The 20,991-nt window shown below is 44.8% G+C and overlaps 1 protein-coding gene across 2 annotated transcripts; it reads left to right on the plus strand.

The window, feature by feature from the left end:
- The first annotated feature begins 212 nt into the window (after positions 1-212).
- On the plus strand, positions 213-15,728 carry Rpa2 (replication protein A2). Of its 2 annotated transcripts, XM_059255104.1 has the most exons (9): positions 213-347; positions 558-664; positions 3,144-3,245; positions 6,351-6,464; positions 7,910-7,984; positions 10,114-10,230; positions 13,069-13,176; positions 13,504-13,598; positions 15,039-15,728. In XM_059255104.1, the coding sequence occupies exons 1-9, from the start codon at positions 338-340 to the stop codon at positions 15,121-15,123; spliced, it is 813 nt and encodes a 270-aa protein (XP_059111087.1). In that variant the 5' UTR covers positions 213-337; the 3' UTR covers positions 15,124-15,728. The 2 variants fall into 2 exon arrangements, with proteins under 2 accessions (XP_059111087.1, XP_059111088.1); XM_059255105.1 differs by lacking the exons at positions 213-347; positions 558-664 and adding an exon at positions 1,057-1,075.
- The last annotated feature ends 5,263 nt before the right edge of the window (positions 15,729-20,991 follow it).

Below are 20,991 nucleotides of genomic sequence, written 5' to 3' on the forward strand. Positions count from 1 at the left end.
AGTATTGCTTTGATTGGTTGATTTCTTGAAATACCGTCCTATCAGGGTTTTGCCCTCAGTAAAGGTGGCCGCTGAGGCTTCCATCCCTTCTTGGGGCAGTACGTTTTTCTGAAGCATGGCCCTGATACCGGAAAAAGCGGAAGGGTCGTGAGTCCTGATTGGCTGAGACGAGATGTGTCTTGGGCGCTGATTGGTTCGCCCTTCGCGGGAAGGAGTTTGTGGCGCCAGTGTAAAGTAGATACAACGCCGCCACGCCGGAGCGGCACGAAGTTCCGAAGTGTCCGCAGAGCCCTCGGGACCGCAGTTCCCTCGGCCTCCTTCCCAGGAAAGGACCAGGATGTGGAATAGTAATGGCGGGCGTGCCGGGGAGGAGGCGGAGGGTGGCGCGCGGGGGTCGGCAGTGGGCGAGCCTCCCTCGCGGGGCGGGGAGGGTGGCGGGGCCGCCGCGGGAGGCCCCGAGGCCGCAGCGAGCGGCGACGTGTGAGGGCCGGGGCGGGGGACACCGAGGGAGCCCGCGGGTCGCCGCGCGGACGCTGAGAACTGTCGTTCACGTCCAGGCGGATTCGAAAGCTTCGGCGGCTCCAGCTACGGCGGAGCGGGCGGCTACACGCAGTCCCCCGGCGGCTTCGGCTCGCCCACCCCGTCGCAGGCCGAGAAGAAGTCGGTACGTAGCGGGACGGCTCCGTGTTCATCCGTTTCCTCGCGAAGTTCCCGACTCGTCCGTGAGAGGACGTGCGGGAGGATGGCGCACTCGAACTTGTGCAAAAGCTGTCCGTTATCTGCCCTGTAGATCGATGGTGAAGTGTGTAAAAAAGAAAAATCTTTTTTTTTTTCCCCCTAAAACGTTGTGTGGCAAGTGTGCTGGGGTTGGCCGGGCCTCCCCTCCTGGTCCTAGCACTCGAAGGTATGCTTTAACAGAGTTAACGTGGCTGTGTCGTCAGCCCTCAGGCCACAGTTGGGACTGCTGCATCCTTGGACGGCAAGAGTCCACTGTGTTCCGAGCAGACTTTATTTCCTGTTGATGTCTAACAGGAAGAACACTGTCATCTTTGCTCTGCTCTGCTTTCCCTGCCCTGTACGTATCCCTTGTATGAGACTGAGAGTTTGGGGGCTTGGTTTTTGAGACAGGCTCACAATATAGCCCCGGATGACCTGGGACTCGGAGATCCACCTGCCTCTGACTCTGGTGCTGGGAGCAAAGGCTCATCCGAACTGGGACTGGAGCGGCAGGTAGTCCTTGGATGAGGCTGACAATATTTGCCCTTTGCCTGTTCTTTACCCTTTTTATATTTTTTTTTGAGGTGCGGTCTACCTCTGTTACCCAGGCTGGCTTTGAACCTATAGGGCTGGAGTGATCTTCCTGCCTTTCTGCCTCAGTTTCCTAGATAGCTGGGAACCATCCTGTCTGTCTGTTTCTGAAGGTTGAAATTACCGGTAAATGTTTTTGTTTTAGATTCCCACATAGGGCATTTCATTCTGTAATGTGGCAGGATGAGGTTTTGTTATTTACATTAGTGCTTCTGCGAAGTCAGAAATAATGCTGAGTTGAAAGCTTGTCTTTTGTGATGTTTTGTTTGTTTTAATTTTGAGACAAGCTTTCACTAGCTGTGGGTAGCCTGGAACTTACTCTGTATAGACCATGAATATGTGACAATCGGTCCTGTTACCTGTCTCCTGAGTGCTGGATTACAGGTGTCTGCCACTTGGCTCAGCAGTTCTTTATTATTGTTTAAGTTTGCTTATATATTTATTTCTGTGTTCTGCAGTTCAAGCAGGCTTTGAACTCACTAGGTAGCTGATGATCTGCTCCTCCTCCCAAGTGCTGAGATTGTAGACATACACCATTGTAGTTCTGTGGACTCTCAGGGCTTCTGCATGTTGAAGCACTCTACTGCCTCAGCCGCGTCTCCAGTGCGGTCCCTCCTTCCGTACCTGTCTTCCTTCTGTTTTTCTCCTGCAGTACTAGACAAGCGTTTAAGGCCTGGGCTCGTTAAGCAAGTGCTGCACCGCTGGGCTGCATCTTTCCTTCCACCCCCTTTTACTTACTTGCTTGCTTGTTTGTTTATTTTGGAGGGCTGCTCTTCCAGGGGACCTGGGTTTGATTCTGGCATCCAACCATCTGTAACGACAATCCCAGGGGATGTGACATTCTTTTAGCTTCCTCAGACACCAGACATGTACATGGTGTACAGACCCATACATTGTATTAGCCTTCTAAGTAATTGCACCTGTAGCCATGTGATACCATTCCTGGCTTCTTTACTCATCTGTGTGTCACTCAGACTACCTCACACCAGTGATAGGCAAAATAAAAGTTACATTGCTGTGTGGAAGGAATGGTGCATACCTTTCTTTAATCTCAGAACTTGGGAGACAGGCAGGTGGATCTCTGAGTTTGAGGCCAGCCTGATCTACACAGGAACCCTGTTTCAAAAAACCAAAAACAGAGCCCAGCTCTGAGAGGTGATTTGTGTGTCTTCATTAAATGCTCTTTTGCCCACTCTATCTTACTCTGCTCTTTTAAGATGGCCTGTGAGGCTAAACTCACCCCATTTTTCTACAGAGACTGCCATCTGTTTTATCAGGAAACCTGAGCATCTCCTAAGTTCTTTTTTTGCTTGTCCTTTCTCAGGCCTTTACATAAAACTTTACACCTCAGTGGTGTCTTGAACAGCTTGCTCTTGCTATATCTGATATGTGTTCTTTCTGCCCCCAACCTCAAGACAGGCTTTCTCTGTATAGCCTGGAACTCACACTGTAGACCAGGCTGACCGTGAACTCTTAAAGGTTTGTTCTGAAGGCGGGCTATCCTGTGTTGTTCTGCTCTAGTTTGACCTTTTCTTTGTGAACCCACAGTATAATGCAAACATCTCTTCACCTGGAGTTCTAGCATCAGATCATATGGATTTGAATTTAAAAGTGTGGCATTTGCCATGTGTGGTGGCACACACTTTGAATCTTAGCACTTTGAATGGCAGAGGCAGGGGAATCAAATGCAGTATGTGTTAATTTTCTGACCTTGTTTTCTATCTCTGAAGTAAGGAGAATTTGGTTTTGAACATTCAAAGCGCTTGGCATATAGCAAATATTAAGTGAACAGTGTTATCTCTAGGGTTGACTTTATGCATACTTTTCCTTTTCAGAGAGTCCGAGCCCAGCACATTGTGCCCTGTACCATATCTCAGCTGCTTTCTGCTACTCTGACTGATGAAGTGTTCAAAATTGGGAATGTTGAGATTTCACAGGTATTTAAAATTGTGTGGAAGAAACACTTAATGATAAGAAATAAGGGGTTGGAAAGATGGCTGTCCAAGCATGAGGACCAGAGATAAGATCCCAATATCCTTTAAGGCCAGCCTGGTCTACAGAGTGAGTTCCAGGACAGCAAGAGCTGTTACAGAGAAATCCTGTCTTGAACACCCCCCCACCAAAAAAAAAAGGGAAAAGAAAGAAAAAAAGACTTGCTAAGTTTAAAAGTATATAGCCAATAACATGCTCTGGATTAAAGTTCTTGGGCTTTTTGCACAGTCTGATGCTCTCAGTTCAGTCTCCAGGTCCTACATTGGAAAAAGGACTAGTGTCCTAACATATCCTCTGACATCTGCATCATGACACATGTAACCCGATAGTAATAACTATATTTTTCTAAAAAGTATTTTTTATTTTTTGGTTTTTTGAGACATGGTTTCATCTGTGTAACAGCCCTGGCTATCCTGGAACTCAATTTGTAGACCAGGCTGGCTTCCAACTCTGTCTACCTCGCCAGTGCTGGAATTAAAGGTGTGAACTACCATGCTTGGCTTTTTTGTTTGTTTGTTTGCTTTTTGTTTTTGTTGTTGGTTAATTTTTACTCTGTTGACTCTTTGCTTTTTGTGGGGCCTTCCACCCAGCTCCCAAAATAACTACACACAGAAACTTGTTCCCGGCCTTAGCTTGGCTTGTTTCTAGCCAGCTTTTCTTTTTTTTAAGTTTATTTATTTATTATGTATGCCAGAAGAGGGCACCAGATCTCATTACAGATGATTGTGAGCCACCATGTGGTTGCTGAGAATTGAACTCAGGACCTCTGGAAGGGCAGCCAGTGAGCCGTCTCTTCAGGCACCTAGTCAGCTTTTCTTTCCTTTCTTTTTTTTTAAATTTTTTAATATATTTTACATACCAACCACAGTTTCCCCACCCTCCTCTCATCCTGTTCCCTCCCCTCCACCTCCTTTCTACACCACGAACACGCACACACACCATTCATTCCTCAGAAAGGGTAAGGCCTCCCATGAGAGTCAGCAAAGTGTTGCATACCAAGTTGAGGCAGGACCAAGCTTCCCCCTGTATCAAGGCTGAGCAAGGCAACCCACCGTAGGGAATAGGTTCCACAAAGCCAGCTCATGCACCAGGGACAGGTCCTGGTCCCACTGCTGGGACCCCACAAACAGACCAAGCTACACAACTGTCACCCACATGCAGAGGGCTTAGGTCGGTCCCATGCAGGCTCCCTAGCCATCAGTCTGGAGTCTGTGAGCTTGGGTCAGCTGGCTCTGAGTTTCCCCGTTGTGATCTTGACCCTCCCTTGCTCATACAATCCCTCCTCTCTTTCTTCAGTGTGATTCCCAGAGCTCAGCCAAGTGCTTGGCTGTGGATCTCTGTATCTGCTTCCAACAGTTACTGGATGAAGGTTCTGTGATGACAATTAGGGTAGTCACCAATCTGATCACAGGAGATGGCCAGTTCAGGCACCCTCTCCACTATTGCTAGGAATCTTAGCTGGGGTCATCCTTGTGAATTCCTGGCACCAGGTTTCTCCCTAACCCCATAATGGCCCCCTCTATCAAAATACTGTTTTCACTGCTCTCCTCTGAACCTTCCCCCAACTCGGCCATCCTGATCCCTCATGTACCCATCCTCCATTCCCTCCCCTCAATCCCCCCCCTCAGCTTTTCTTTAATTATCCCATCTATCTTTTGCCTCTGGGTTTTTACCTTTCTCTATTTCTGTATATCTTTTCTTTCCTTTTTATTCCATGTCTGGCTGGGTGGCTGGCCCCTTCTTTTCTCCTTGATCTTTTCTTCCCAGATTTCTCCTCCTGTTTATTCTCTCTGCCTGCCACCCTGCCTATCCTTTCTCTTGTGTGGCAATATATTGTGTACCCTAATAAACTTGCCTGAGGATCAGAGGACAGAACCAGCCACTAGATCAGACACAGCCAGGCAGTGGTGGCACACACCTTTAATCCCAGCATTTGAGAGCTCATGCCTTTGCTTGGGAAGCACACACACCTTTAATCCCAGGAAGTAATGGCAGGGCAGAGAAAGGTATATAAGGCATGAGGAAACAGTAACTCATTCTCTTTAGGCTGAGGATTTTGTAGAGGTAAGAACTAGTGGCTGGCTACTCTGCTTCTCTGATCTTTCAGCTTTTACCCTGATATTTGTGGGGTTTTGGTTTTTTTTTTTTTTGTTTTTTGTTTTTTGTTTTGTTGTTTTTCTTTTCCTTTTTTTTTTTTTCTGGTTTTTCGAGACAGGGTTTCTCTTTGTAGCTTTGGTGCCTGTCCTGGAACTTGCTCTGTAGCCCAGGCTAGCCTCGAACTCGCAGAGATCCGTCTGCCTCTCCCTCCCGAGTGCTGGGATTAAAGGCATGCACCACCACCGCCCGGTTCACCCTGATATTTGGCTCTGGGTTTTTTATTAAAAAACCATCTGAGATTCAAACAACACTCCTGCCTAGCTATTGGCCGTTCAGCTCTTTATTAGACCAGTCAGGTGTTTTAGACAGGCAAAGTAACACAACTTCTCAGAATTAAACAAATGCAATATAAAAGAATGTATCACATCTTTGCATCATTAAATAAATGTTCCTCATCTTTTTTTTTTTTTTTTTGATTTATTTATTATGTATACAGCATGTATGACTGCAGGCCAGAAGAGGGCACCAGATCTCATTACAGATGGTTGTGAGCCACCATGTGGTTGCTGGGAATTGAACTCAGGACCTCTGGAAGAGCAGTCAGTGCTCTTAACCCCTGAGCCATCTCTCCAGCCCCTGTAATATATCTTAAAATAATATTCTACAACAAGCCTTGCTCACTCAGATAAATAAATAAAAACAGGTAAATTTTTGGACTGGGCATGGTACCTTACACCTGTAATCTCAGCAGTCAAGAGGCAGGTAGGAGAATTACCACAAATGTGAGGCCAGTCAGGTCCTTGAAACAAGCTTTAGGCCTGGCAGGGCTGCATAGAGAGACTTTTTTTTTTTCCAAGAAATTTTTTTTTTCTAATTGATTATGTTTATATGTACATTTTGCTTTGGTTTTCAGGAAAATCAGACCTTTTCATTTGTTTTCTTTTTCTAATCAGGTCACTATTGTGGGAATAATCAGACATGCAGAGAAGGCTCCGACCAATATTGTTTATAAAATAGATGATATGACTGCTGCACCCATGGATGTTCGCCAGTGGGTTGACACAGATGTAAGTGTCGTGTATCAAGTTGGAACTACTTTGGGACTTTGGATGTTCAGCTTTTCAATTTAACCTTTTGAAGCATTTTCTTAGTGTAAAAATACATGAGCAAAATACCAAAGGTAAGAACCCCAAAAATGAGAATGCAATAGATTTGACCACATAAAAATTTAAAACCCCCTAAAATACTGTGTAAGATTTAAAGGCAAGTGACAGAAGACAGTAAAAAGTAAATTCTCTGAGAAAAGCATTTTCTTTTGGTCATCACTGTCCCCAACACCTAGAATAGTGCCTATCACACAGTGGTCCTTGAATAAGTGCTGCTTAAATGAATGGGAAGCATACTGGGACATACTGAAAGAGTTTAATAAAAAGCTCTGCAAAGTTAAGAGAAGTACTACACCTTAGACAATGAGCAGAGACAGATACACAGGTCATTTATAAAGGACCAGATAAAAATGGCAGTAATGATACAGGTCAGACTTAGTAAGCATTGGAAATGAATGACAGTTTCTAATTTGGGTCAGAGTTGTCCTAGCCCAGTGTTTGTGACATCTAGAAAATAACCATTTGATGACTTGTTGTTTCTTTCTTTCTTTTTTTTTTTAAATAAGGAAATGGCTACTATACAACCTTGATAGTATGAGTATAAACTGGTATACTTTACCAAAGCTCACCCTGTACTGAAACCCCTCAGTTAAAAAAATTGACCTTGTTTGGTGTGGTGATGCAAGCCTTTAATTCCAGCACTTGGGAGACAGAGGCAGGTGAATCTCTGAGTTCGACGCCAGGCTGATCCTACAGAGCAAGTTCCAGGACTGGCAAGGCTACACACACACACAAGCTGTCTTGAAACACCAAAAAAAAAAAAAAAAAGTTGACATACAAATCCACTTCCAGGAATTTACATTAAGGAGACAAAGATGTGTACTAAGATTTAGTTTAAGGGTGTTGACTAGGCAGGCTGCAGAAATGACTCAGCAGTTAAGAGCATTGGTTGCTCTTCCAGAGGACCTGATTTCAATTCTTGGCATCCACGTTTAAAAAAAAAAAAAGAAAGAAAAGAAAAATTAAAGACGGTTGACCAGTCTGGTGTGGTGGCCTGTTATACTCCATTAAGTAAGCTAAATCTGAAGGATTGCTGTAAGTTCTAGACCATTCTGAGTTAATAGTTCCAGAATACCTGGACTACATTTAGAGGACCCAGTCACACAAATCTTAAAACAAACAGTAGCAAAAGAACTGGGAGTTCTGTTTCCCGTACCAAATACGCTAGGTATGGCAGCACAGGCCTGTGCTCTAGTACTTGGGAGATAGAGGCAAGAAGATCAGAAGTTCACAGTCAGCCTTGGCTATGTATTAAGTTTGAAGTTGAACCTGTGTTACATGAGACCTTATCAAAAAATTGAAAGTAAATAGAAAACATAGTGATGTGTTTATATTTTCTCTGTTAGGATGCCAGTGGAGAGAACACTGTGGTTCCTCCGGAAACATACGTGAAAGTGGCCGGCCACCTCAGGTCTTTCCAGGTAAGTCAAATAAATGGTAGCTTCAGAGATTGGGTATGGCTTAGATGAAGACCTGAGTTTGTATCCTCCTAACCAAAGTAAACCAGAGTCACCAGACTTAGAAATGCACACCTGTAACCTCAGCACTCTCATGGAGAAAAAGGAGGTGGAGACAGGTCCTGGAAAGCTCACAGGCAGGCTGGCTTGACATGCACATTGGTGAACAAGAAGAGAACCTGTCTCAAGGTAGAAGGCTAGACCAACACGCAAGATTGTCCTCTGATTTACACACGTGAGCTATTGGCATGCAAATGCCTATAGTTATGTACACGAATATGCTCATCTTTAGATTTTTTTTTTTTAAGATTTATTTATTTATTATGTATACAGAAGAGGGTGCCAGATCTCATTACAGATGGTTGTGAGCCACCATGTGGTTGCTGGGACTTGAACTCAGGACCTCTGGAGGAGCAGTCGGTGCTCTTAACCTCTGAGCCATCTTTCCAGCCCCCATCTTTAGATTTTAAAAGATGGTTGCATTAAGATATTTGCACAAAGCAGGACATTGTGGCACAGACCTTTAACCCCAGCGCTTGGGAAGTAGAGGCAAGCAGATCTGAGTTCAAGGCCAGCCTGGTCCTAGATAGTGAGTTCCAGTGTTTTTATTTTGTTTTGTTTTGTTTTTTTTTTTATTTTTCCAGGCAGTTTTTCTGTATAACAAACAGTTCTAGTTGTCCTGGAACTCGATTTGTAGACCAGGCTGGCCTCAAACTCACAGAGATCTGCCTGGCTCTGCCTCCCGAGTGCTGAGGTTAAAGGTGTGTGCCACCACCCGTCCGGCTCAAGTTCCAGTGTTAATAGTAAGACCTGGCCTCGAAAACAACAAAAAAGTTTCCTGCCAGGTGGTGGTGATGCATGTCTTTGATCCCAGCACTCATGAGGCAGAGGCAGTCAGATCTCTGAGTTCGAGGCCAGCCTGGTCTACAGAGTGAGTTCCAGGATATCCAGGGCTGTTAAACAGAAAAACCCTGTCTCAAAACAAATTTATTTCATTTTTTTTTAACATGAAGCATTTCTGAATTTATGTCATTAGGAAAATACATTAAATGGGAAGATATTTTGTTCTCTTCATTGAGAGGAAGTAGCTAAGTTTTTATCTTTAAACAGACATTGGAGCCACATGTGGTGGCACATGATAAATTTTTCAAGTGTGAGGGACCTGAGTTCTTGAGTTAAAAACACCAGCAGTTATGTAAAAGCCAGGTGCATAGCAGGAGCCTCTGTAACGCACCATGGGGAGTTGGGAGACAGAGACAGAGAATCCCTAGAAGCTGTGGGCCTACCTAGTCAGGTGAATATAGTAGAAAAACCACCTTTGTCTTTTTTTTTTTTTTAATCTATTATCATCTTGATACAGTACAAATTCTTATCCTAATAATGAAATGTTTCACTGAGGCTTGCCCAGTGATTGAGTAAAACCAAAACTTATTATAAGCCACAGTCATCCTAGGCTTCCCCCTGCTATGTAGCCTCCCTGGTTCTGTGGGTTGCAATCTGATTGTTCTTTGCTCTATATCTAGTGAGTACATACCATGTTTGTCCTTCTGAGTTTGGGTTACCTCACTCGGGATGATATTTTCTAGTTCCATCCATTTGCCTGCAAATTTCATGCTGTCATTGTTTTTCTCTGCTGAGTAGTACTCTATTGTGTATATGTACCACATTTTCTTAATCCATTCTTCAGTTGACGGGCATCTAGGTTGTTTCCAGGTTGTTTCCTGGCTTTTGTGAATAGTGCTGCTATGAACATAGTTGAGCATATTTCTTTGTGGTATGATTGAGCATTCCTTGGGTATATGCCCAAGAGTGATATGGCTGGGTCTTGAGGTAGTTCGATTCCCAATTTTCTGAGAAACCGCCATACTGATTTCCACAGTGGTTGTACAAGTTTGCACTGTCATTAGTGGAAAAAGCACCTCTATCTTGAGGTGGGAGGTGAAGACCAAACTCCTTCACATACACGGTTTTTAAAAGTATGTAACAGATATTTTCCCAAAATTGAAAAAATACAGCTAAGGGAAAAGACAGTGGTTTGTTCAGAAAATGACTTGAATATTTTTGTCTTTTGCTTGCATTTTCTTCTTGAATAGAACAAGAAGAGCTTGGTGGCCTTTAAGATCATTCCCCTGGAAGATATGAATGAGTTCACTGCACATATTCTGGAGGTGGTCAATTCACACATGATGCTCAGCAAATCCAACAACCAGGTGAGCTGCAGTCAGCTTTTTCCCTTTTCTGGGAAAACAAACGTTACTATCTGTATTTATTTACATGTGTTTATGTAAACGTATGTGATTGTGTGAGGGTACCTGCAGAGGCCAGAAGCGATCATGGGATCCCCTGGAAGGAGGGTTATAAGCAGGTGTTTGCCACCTGGAGTGCATGCTGCTGTTTTAAAAATGATAAGCGGTACTGGTTACCGTGAGGAAAGGTCACGAGCCACGACAAAACCCAGTATCAGAGCTTTATTTGAGGTGGAGGGGGGGACAAAAGAACCAGGCCTGGGGAAGAAGCACTTGCAGGGGGGGCGGTGTCGGGAGAGAGGAGGAGTCTGTGTCAGGCTTCGTAAGGTGCAGGTGGGCTTACGGAGCTATGCCATGCATGTGCAGATTGCGTGACTACGTAGCGCGCACTGATGACATTAGACCCCTTGCACATGTGTGGCCATGCAGCTGGAGGGGCGGCAGTATCCTAACACATGCTGGGAACCAAATTTGGGTCCTCTGGAAGAGCTGAAAGGGCTCTAACTGTTGAGCCATCTCTCCAGCCCCATAGAGGCTATTCTATTCTGGCTTTTATTTCGTTATGTTTAGAATATTGAACACACACCACCACACATACCACCACCCCCACCCCACCCCCCAAAATATTACTTAGGTCCTCAGAACATTTTCTCCCTAAGCTTTGCCTTTGTTTTTTTTTTTTTTTTTTTTTTTTTAAAGTCTAAATGAGACACTCATTGTTTCTTAGAGTTTTGTGTTCTTTCTCACCCAGTACTTCCAAGAAAGCTGAGCAAAAATTCTCAAACTAGATAGCTTTTGCTTCTAGGCTCTACATTATAAAAGCATCTCCTTTTTTTTGTTTTTTGTTTTTCGAGACAGGGTTTCTCTGTGTAGCTTTGTGCCTTTTCTGGATCTCACTCTGTAGCCCAGGCTGGCCTCGAACTCACAGAGATCACTTGCCTCTGCCTCCAGTGCTGGGATTAAAGGCGTCCGCCACCACCGCCCGGCATAAAAGCATCTCAGCCGTGGACATTTAAAGAACATCTGTTGACTGGATAATGTACTGATGCTTTAACCTTGCAGGATAGATTTGCTGCTCTGTCACTCAGTGCAGTAGAGACAACACTTATAGAATGTACTGCAAAGATGAAGGGACATGTATTGGAAATAGCAGTTGCTGTTACAGTTGGGGAGGGTCAAAAGCTGAAACCAAATGATTGGCTAGTTGGCTCATTTGATACAGTGCTTAAGGACATGAATTTGACCCCAAGAACCTTTAGGGGAAAGCCGAACATGGACTAATGAAATGGCTTGTCGGGTAAAGGCAAATGGCCAACCTAACTATCTTGAGTTTGATCCTGCACCCCATATGATCAAAGGAGAAAACTGTTCTCTGCGTTCCACATACGTGCCATGGCATGCATGTATATATGTCCCCCACACACAACACACACATAAATGGTTTTTTTTTTAAGTTTTTTGTTGTTTTTTAAGCAGGACGTGGTGGCATGTGCTTGTAATCCCAATGCCGAGAGGCAAAAACAGAAGAGTGTCTGGGAGCTTCCTGGCCAACCAGCCTAGCGTACTTGTCAAGTTCTAGCCAGTGAGAGGCCCTATCTCCAAAAGGAAGAAGGGGACAAATGGGTGACACTTGAGGAATGACAGTCAAGGTTGGCCTGTGGCCTCTGCATACACAGGCTAAAGCCAAGAAGGAAGCCAAGACTAGCTCGGCTTGGTGGATAAAGTACATGTAACACAAGCCTGTAGTCCTAGCACCTGAGAAGTTGATGCGGGCTGTGTAGACTGGGGGAGAAACAGTTGTAAGTCATGCATTCTTGGTCTGAGTGTTTTATATCCTTTTTACAGCAGAGAGAGCCATTTAATAAGTTCTCAAGTAAGGAGGACATGAAGACCGGAACTTAGGAGTTGTAGTAATGGGAGGATTGATTAGAGTTCAGAAGGTTAGGTTGAGCCTGAAATGTCTGTCAGGAGACTGGGGTGAGGATGGTCAATCTGATTAATAGATGGTAGAAATTAGTAATTGTGAAAAGTGAAAGAATGGAGACTCAAAGATGGATTAGTTCTGCTAAGGAGTCTGCTGATTGAGGTGAATTATATTGACAGGCAGCCTTAGAGAGGAAAGAAAGAATTTAATTCATAAGTCTCTGATTCCTAGGTGGCTACCAGTAGTGAAGATTTGTGGCCTAGAAAGGAAGAGGTCTGGGATGGGATCCTGAGGGGAACTTGTTAGCCTTTGGAGACGGGGCAAATGAATGGTACTGAGAAGGTACAGTTTGAGTAAGTGAGAAGCCAGAGAATTTGGTGTGAAGAAGTCTGGGGGGCAATGGTCAGCAGTGTCTGCTGCTGATTGAGAAGTCATGGATGACTTTGGTAGAACTGGATTCAGAGGCGTATTTGAGGTAATCCTGACAGTGGTGGGCAGAGAAAGGAATTACTAAAAAGGGTGGAACAACTGTGCCCCCTTTGTTCATAGGGTTGCGAATTGAACCCACAGCCGTATTGCACCTGTAGGCAAGCCTAAGTTCTTTTGTTTCGTAATAAATGCTTGCTTGAATGGTTCTCAATGAAATCATAGCTCGCACATGAAATCGCAAAGCCAGAAGTATCCTTTTCAGGGGAAAGGGAATATGTGCTTCAGGAGGTTATTTTACTTTCCTCTCTGAAATTTTTATTGTTATAGCTTTCCTATATAAACAGCTGCTAGGAAAACATTAAATTGTGTCTTGCTGTTTATTAGCAAGTTATTTGAAGTAGGCTTGACTTGGTGGCTTTTCTAGTGTTCTGAACTTGTTCTTAATTCAGCTTTCAGCAGGGAAACCATCTATCAGCAACCCAGGAATGGGTGAACCAGGAAACTTCAGTGGGAATAACTTTATGCCAGCAAATGGCCTCACTGTGATCCAAAACCAGGTAAGATGCCTATTTCCCCTGTGAAGCATAGGCAGGCCTATATTTTGTTACTTCTTAAATTATCTAAATTATCTTGGTGCCTGCTTCACACCAACACCCCCCCCCCCCCTTTTAGTGTGTGTCTGTGTTTGTGTCCGTCCATCCTTTCTTGTCTGTGTGTCCACATGGCCTGATACCAGTGGAGGCTAGAGAGGCTATAAACCCAGGTTCTCTGCAAGTGCTCCTCCTGAGCCATCTCTCCAGCCTTCTTTTTGCTTATGTAGGGACTCAGGTTTACTTAAGTAAACTGATTCAGAGTAGTTGCTAAAGTCGTTTTTGAACTGTCAGGTGCTGAATTTGATCAAGGCTTGCCCAAGACCAGAAGGATTGAACTTTCAGGATCTCAGGAACCAGCTCCAACACATGCCTGTACCCTCAATCAAGTAAGTGTTGCTGTTCGTGACCTAGAGGTCCAGAATTGTACCGGTCTATTTGCTGATAATGACAAGTGAGTGTAAAAGGGAAAGCTGGAGCTGGGGTTGGTGGTCCTCACCTGTGGTCTCAGCACTTGAAAGGTAGAGAATCAGGAGTTCAAAGCCAACCTGGACTGCATGAGACCCGCACCAAAAGAAGAAAGGAAAGTTGTCACCTGCAGCCTGTTGAGGGAAATTGACAAACTTTCAAAAGGACTTACAGGTGGCACCGCTGCACCACTTGCTGATTTATTCTGGATCTGAAGGCATTGGGCAGTCAGTCCTGCTTTGACCTCATTTCTATTTCAGGCAGCAGGCTCCTGGTTCCATTGCAGTGAGCTGAGATGGACTATATAAGTAGATGGTGCTCATGGTTCTTGAGTTCGAGGCCAGCCTGGTCTATATAGCAAGTTCCAGGACAGCCATGACTATATAAAGAGACCCTGTCTCAAAACAAAACAAAAGCCCATTTAATAATTGTAGGCCTAGCCGGTACATGCCTTTAATCTCAGCACTTGGGCGGCATGGGAAGGTGGATCTCTGTGAATTTGAGGCCAGCTGGTCTACAGAGCAAGTGCCAGGACAGCCAGGACTGTTTGTTACACAGAGAAACCCTGTCTTGGGGAAAAAATTGTAGGTCTAGATGGAAAAGATATGCCCAAATCAGTTTCCTATTCCTGTGCTGTAAAGTGGTGATAGATAATGCCCATCTTAGAGTCACTGGTGATGAGGTAAGAATCACTGGGTATGCCTTTAATCCCAGCACTCGGGAGGCAGAGCCAGGCGGATCTCTGTGAGTTCGAGGCCAGCCTGGGCTACCAAGTGAGTTCCAGGAAAGGCGCAAAGCTACACAGAGAAACCCTGTCTCAAAAAACCAAAAAAAAAAAAAAAAAAAAAAAAGAATCACTGGGTAAATTGTGCCTGTCACCAAACATGTCACTGAGGACCTGAGGATCTGGAGGAGTCACTCTTTCTGAATGACTCTTCCCTTCCTGTTTCTCTGCTGCCCACAGGCAGGGCAAAAAGCATTTCAGTGTGATTCTGGGGCCTGAATCCAGGGAAGGCAGACTTAGACCCCTGTGTACAGTAGGGATTTCATGTTCAAGCTGACTATGACTTCGGGTCCTCGTGTCAGCCACATTAGCATTTTAAGTGGGGCCCTATTCCTTTTGAAATTTGAGGCTGGGATCTTGAGGCAGCCCTGGTAGCCCTTGTCTGCATGGATAATCTCAATCCTGAGGTTTAATTGGCTTTTCTCTGCAAGAGGCTTCTATGAACAAAATCACTGAGTAATTCTTAGTTAGGATAGGAAGTGAAAAACAAGTGATGTTTGCTTATTTAGCTATATTCAAAAGGCACTGGTTTTAATATGGGGACACCCCCCCCCCCTTTTTTTTTTTTTCCTTCTAGGCAAGCAGTGGATTTTCTGTGCAATGAGGGGCACATTTATTCTACTGTGGATGATGATCACTTTAAATCTACAGATGCAGAGTAACTAGAGCTCATTAGGTACCTGAACTATTTCCTCTTTTTCCGTCATCTGTTGTCTCCAGCTCTGTAGGTTTTGGCCAGTGGCTTCTAGGACAGAAGTTTCATTGAGGAGGTCTCATCTTATGTCCTCTTGAAACTCACTGCTGTTCTGTTTTGTCGTTTGTTTTTTAGAGGTTCAAAAGGAGATAGACAGTTGAGAAGGAAGTAAACCAGGGTGGGATTCCTTAACAGAAATTCCAGATAAGCTAGTCAGGACTCCAGGCTGGATGGACGGGATTGAAAGAGGAATACAACCCAGAGAGCAGGGCAGAACTGTGTCATGCTTGGGAGCTTCTGTTCTTGAAAGGCTTCCTGTTGAGGTGATGAATAATAATAGGGCCACAGGCCACAAAAAGAACCCATACCTTCTGCCTATTTTTGTTTCCCACTCTGGTCTGTGGTGTTACTTTCAAAATCGCACTTTCCTTCCCCTTATCTTGCCCACGGCTGAAAGTGGTTTAAGTGAGCATGAGGTTCTGGTGTGGGGCCTCACAGGGCAGAGGGGAAGAAATGTTACTGCATTGTTTGTAATATAAATGTCCATATGTTTAATAAAACAGTTTGCTGTAATAGCTTTTGAGATGTTACTGGTTTTTCCCATTTACTTATTGTGTGGAAGTCAGAGCACAACTTACGGTATATTTATAGGGTATATTTTCCCTCTCTCTGTGTACAGAGTCCCTCATCTTCCGCTGTGCATTGCAGGGATCCAACTCAGATCATCAGGCTTATTTCCTTGTTGTAGATGTGCAGCGTGTGTGGCATTACCATGAAGGATTATGACTAGACCTTGGGCTGGGTTATTCAGCCCCTGGCAGCACTGACGAATGGGGCCTTTAATGTTGGTGCTGACAGTATGTGATCATTAACTGAGTTGGCTGTCTGCTGAGGGACTTCACAGAGGCTGTTCTTGTGGTAGAGGAAATGAATTCACAGAAGTCAAAGGTAAATGATGTCTTGGAGGAAAACTAACTTGGGGGTGGAGTTCATAATGTGGAACCTGCAAATAACTGCTCACTTCTTTTTTTTTTTTTTTTTTTTTTTTTTTTTGGTTTTTTCGAGACAGGGTTTCTCTGTGTAGCTTTGCGCCTTTCTTGGGACTCACTTGGTAGTCCAGGCTGGCCTCGAACTCACAGAGATCCGCCTGGCTCTGCCTCCCGAGTGCTGGGATTAAAGGCGTGTGCCACCACCGCCCGGCCAAACTGCTCACTTCTAAATGAGCTCTCACCCTGATTACTGATGGTGAACATGTGGTGGTTTGCTAGACAGAGTAGTTAGAGCCACACCATAGGTAAGGGTCAGCTAACCAGTTATGTTACTAGTTATGGATCCATTCTTAGACAAAGGGAATTGCTGAGAACAAGAAAAAACAAAACATAGCCGGGTGTGGTGGCACACACATTTAATCCCAGCACTTGGGAGACAGAGACAGGAGGATCTCTGAGTTCAAGGCCAGCCTGTTCTACAAAGTGAATTCCAAGATAGGCTCCAAAGCTACACAGAGAAACCCTGTCTCGAAAAACAAAAACAAAAAACATGTTCCAGTCTGGGATGTATGATAGGGTACTTTCACAGATTTCCAATTTCCTCTAGTTACCAGGTCAAAAAAGCTTTGGTAGTCTAGGTGGATCTTTCCATGGAATTCAAATGATAACTTAGCAATTAAGTGGCTTGTTTCAGGAGACAGGTGGATCTCTTGAGTTCTGAGCCAACCTGATCTATGTACCAGGTTCTAGGCAGCCAGGACTACATAGTGAAACCTTGTCTCACAAAAAGGGGTGGGGGTAGGGAGACCTAGCAGGTTAGGAGCACCTGCTATTTTTCCAAGGGGGCCTGAGTTCATTTGTAAGCACGCATGTCAGGCAGCTCACAACTGTAAGTAATTCCGGTTCTGGGGATCTAATGCCTCCTGGCATTTGCTTGCACACACACACAAGTTGTTCAGTGTCTTTATTACATCCCAAACTGTTAGTTAGGTACTAACAGTGGACTGGCCTGACTCCTGGTCACCTGATGGATCTCAGTGATCACATGATTGCTGAGCACTGGTAGTCGGAAACAGAGCATAGGCAGGAGAGTGGTATGAAATTCCAGCTCCTAGAACTGCTGTACTGCACAGGTAGAAGAGCTTGTGCTTGGGAGTCCAATATGAGGTGTTCAGTACATTGGAACACCAATATGATCCACGCTCTTAGAAATTACCAGTGTCGGGGCTGGAGAGATAGCTCAGAGGTTAAGAGCACCGGCTGAGTTCAATTCCCAGCAACCACATGGTAGCTCACAGCCATCTATAATGAGATCTGGCATACAGGCATACATGCAGGAAGAACACTGTATACATAATAAATATATAAATCTTAAAAAAAAAAAAACCAAACTACCAGTGTCACCTCTCGTGTGTTCAACCTCTTGGGGAAATTTTTAGGACTGCAGTGGGAAATGGGGCATCATGAAAAATAACATTTACTAAGCTTACCTAGAGAAAGGCCAGAGTAAGAATTAGTATTTAGTGTGGATTAATGGTTTTATTTTGTTTTAGTACAGTTGATTTCACAAGCCTAAAAGAAAAAAGATAATGTAGCTGGGAGAAACTTCATATTGATAAAATGTTTGGACATGTACCCTATTTTGTTTAGCAGCTTTTACATAAGTTTACCCTATTAATATACCTATCATTATAAAGCATTCAGAAGTAGAAATGAGCCAGGTGTACTGACCAACACCTTTAATCCCAGCACTCGGGGGGCAGAGGCAAGCAGATCTCTTGAATTTGGAGCCAACCTGGTCTAACATAGCTAGTTCCAAGTCAACCAAGGCTACACAGTGAGACCCTGTCTCAAAACAAAAAGTGCTGATACTTATTTTCTGTTCCCAAGGGAACTCACCAGTATAGTCATCACTTGGAAGGCCATTGCTCAAGGGGCATCCCCAGCCCCATTGTAATGTCCTTCCCACTTGTCCAGCTTGTTGAGGGAAAGAAAACAAGTCCTATGATGGTTCCCTGAGCAACTGCCATTACTCTGAAAAATCAGCTTGTGTTGAGGCGCGGTCCGACACTGGCTGAGGACTCTAACCATGGAGGCATGTACGGCTAGAGGTTGACACCAGGCATCTCCTTCAACCATGTATTTCTGAGACCTTAGAACTTGATGTTTCAGCAAGAGCAGCTGCCCAGTGAACCCCTGGGATCTGCCTGTCTCTGGCCCCCACCTCCCAATGTTAGGGTTACAAATACATGCCACTAGGCCTAGCTTCCATATAGGTACTGTGGATGCAAACTCAGGCCATCATCCTCAATATAGCAAACACCTTACCCACTAGGCCACCTCCCCAGTCCCTGTAATTCCTTTAAGCATAGTTTCCAAGCTAAGAAATTGCTGCCTTTCTCTACACTGAAGCATCTGATTACTCAGAAATCCTTTTTTTTTTTTTGGTTTTTCGAGACAGGGTTTCTCTGTGTAGCTATGCGCCTCTCCTGGAACTCACTTGGTAGCCCAGGCTGGCCTCGAACTCACAGAGATTCGCCTGGCTCTGCCTCCCTAGTGCTGGGATTAAAGGCGTGCGCCACCACCGCCCGGCCCAGAAATCCTTTTTAACTTTTGATGTGTATAAGTATTTTGCCTCCATGTATATGCACCATGTTCATGTAGAGCCCACATAAGCCAGAAGAGAGGGTCAGAATCCCAGGAACTGAATGACAGTTGTGAGCAGCGGAGTGGGTGCTGGGAACTAAACCTGGACCCTCTACAAGAACACCCAGTCCTCTTAACCACTGAGCTGTCTCTCCAAGCCCTGGAAATCCTATTTCCTAGGAACTGGTAGCCCTCTTTTCTGCCTTCCTTTTGTGCCAAGATTGAACTTGTATGTGGAAGTGAAAACTAGAGGCACCTTGTATGTTGATCCACCCTCTGGTAGTTCAGAGCCAGGAAGGAACTTTCTGTCAAGATCTTACTGCTTCTCTCCACTGTCTGTCCCTGGATCTTCCAGTACAAGGAACATTGGCTTCTAGGGGAGAGGCAGGTAGAAATTGGTAGATGAGAAACCCATAGTTGGGACTGGCTAGCAGTCTGTAGGAATCACCTGGAGAACTCCATTCAAGGGTATAAAGGTCAGAGGACCTGCAAGGACAGGTCCAGGCAGCCTAGAGAGGAGCAGACTCAGGAGCACACACAAGGAGTAGTGTGGATCTGGGATCCGATCAGAAATTGGACCCAGCCTCACATCAGCTGTAAATTCAGCATCTGTTTATCTGCTGTCTTCTCTGGTGGCCTGGGGCTAAATTCTGTGACTTCACCAGCTTTCAGTTCCCACATGTCCCTGGATATGACAGATGGCCTCACCCAACATGCCTAAACCAACCTTGGAAGTTACATGGACAAAGGTTTGTATTTGTCCTTTTATCTCTACCTCTGGACATGATGAGACTGCAGCATGGAAACCAGGATGGCAGACACAGCTGTGTGGCACTGTGCTAGTCTGGCTTGGTTACCAGCAATACAGTGAGTGCCAACCAAGTACAGGTACTAGATGCCTTGCAAATATATCAGTTGATCCTTAAAACAATCTTTAGATGTCCTGAAACTAAATCCTAAAGTGAAACAAGTGGCTGAAATTGGCATTTGGTACATGGTGTGCTGGGAACCTAATCCAGACTTGGCCTTTTGGAACCCTCTCCTTAACCACTGTGGTGGTCTACCTCCTGAGACTATTTGTTGCTAAGCCTGTTTCCTAATCTTTAAAATCAGGCTGCTGTTTCTCTTCAAGAGCTCAAGGTTTGGATATGGTTTCTAAAGGGTCTGGTGCCCAGGTAAGACTTAATAAATTATTCATACAGAAGTGCATGTCATTTTGAGTCTGGGCTTTAGCCTGAAATGATCTTGGGTAGTCACCTAGCAGCTTTAACCATGTCACAGCACCACTCAAAGCATGCCTTGGGGCTGGAGAGATGGCTCAGTGGTTAAGCACACTGGCTGTTCTTCCAGAGGACCTGGGTTCAGTTCCCAGCACCCACATGGCAGCTCACAACTGTAGCTCCAGTTCTAGGGGATCTGGCATCCTCATACATGCAGGCAAAATACCAATGCACATAAAAAATAAATTATTTTAAAAAAGCATGCCAGATTTCCACAGCTTTGGGTCTCCATTAGTTTCTTGTTTTTTTTTTTTTTTTTTCCCTTAATATATAGATCAATCTGGCCTTGAACTCACAGATATCCACCTGCCTCTTCCTCCACCAGAGTGCTGAGATTAAAGGTGTATATCACCAAGCCCAGCTTTAATTTTTATTAATTGTGTCTTATTTTTGTGGGGGTGGGCAGAGTTGTGCAGATGAGTATAGTGCCCACAGAGTCCAGAAACAGGTGGTAGATGCCCTGGAGCTGGAGTTACAAGCAGTTGTGAGCCACCTGATGTAGGTACTGGGAACTGAACTTGGGTCCTCTGCAAGAGCAGCAAAGGGCTCTTAATCACTGAGCCATCTCTCCAGTCCCTCCATCTTTGTGAATTAGCTCTCTTAGTTCCACTAACAGATTTTGAGACCTAAAGTCCTACCTAAAGTTTTGTTCTTGGAGGCAAATTCTCACATTTATTTGTACAAGCCCATTTACCAGGTGCTGATCATGAGCTGGATTCTACCAACATGAGAATACTGTCTGCCCCTGGGCACAGAGCCCAGATTGCAGAAGCGGCAGACAAAGGAGGTGGCAAACACTGGGTGGTGCAGGGAGGACTGACTTCCCTTTACCAGGAGGCAGGCAGTACTGAAGCTGGTGCCCTTTGATTCTTCTCTGCGCCTAGTTGTGGGACAACTGATAAGCACAGGAGTGAACAGAAC

Source organism: Peromyscus eremicus, chromosome 2 (genome assembly GCF_949786415.1).
Source record: "Peromyscus eremicus chromosome 2, PerEre_H2_v1, whole genome shotgun sequence".
NCBI lineage: Eukaryota > Metazoa > Chordata > Mammalia > Rodentia > Cricetidae > Peromyscus > Peromyscus eremicus.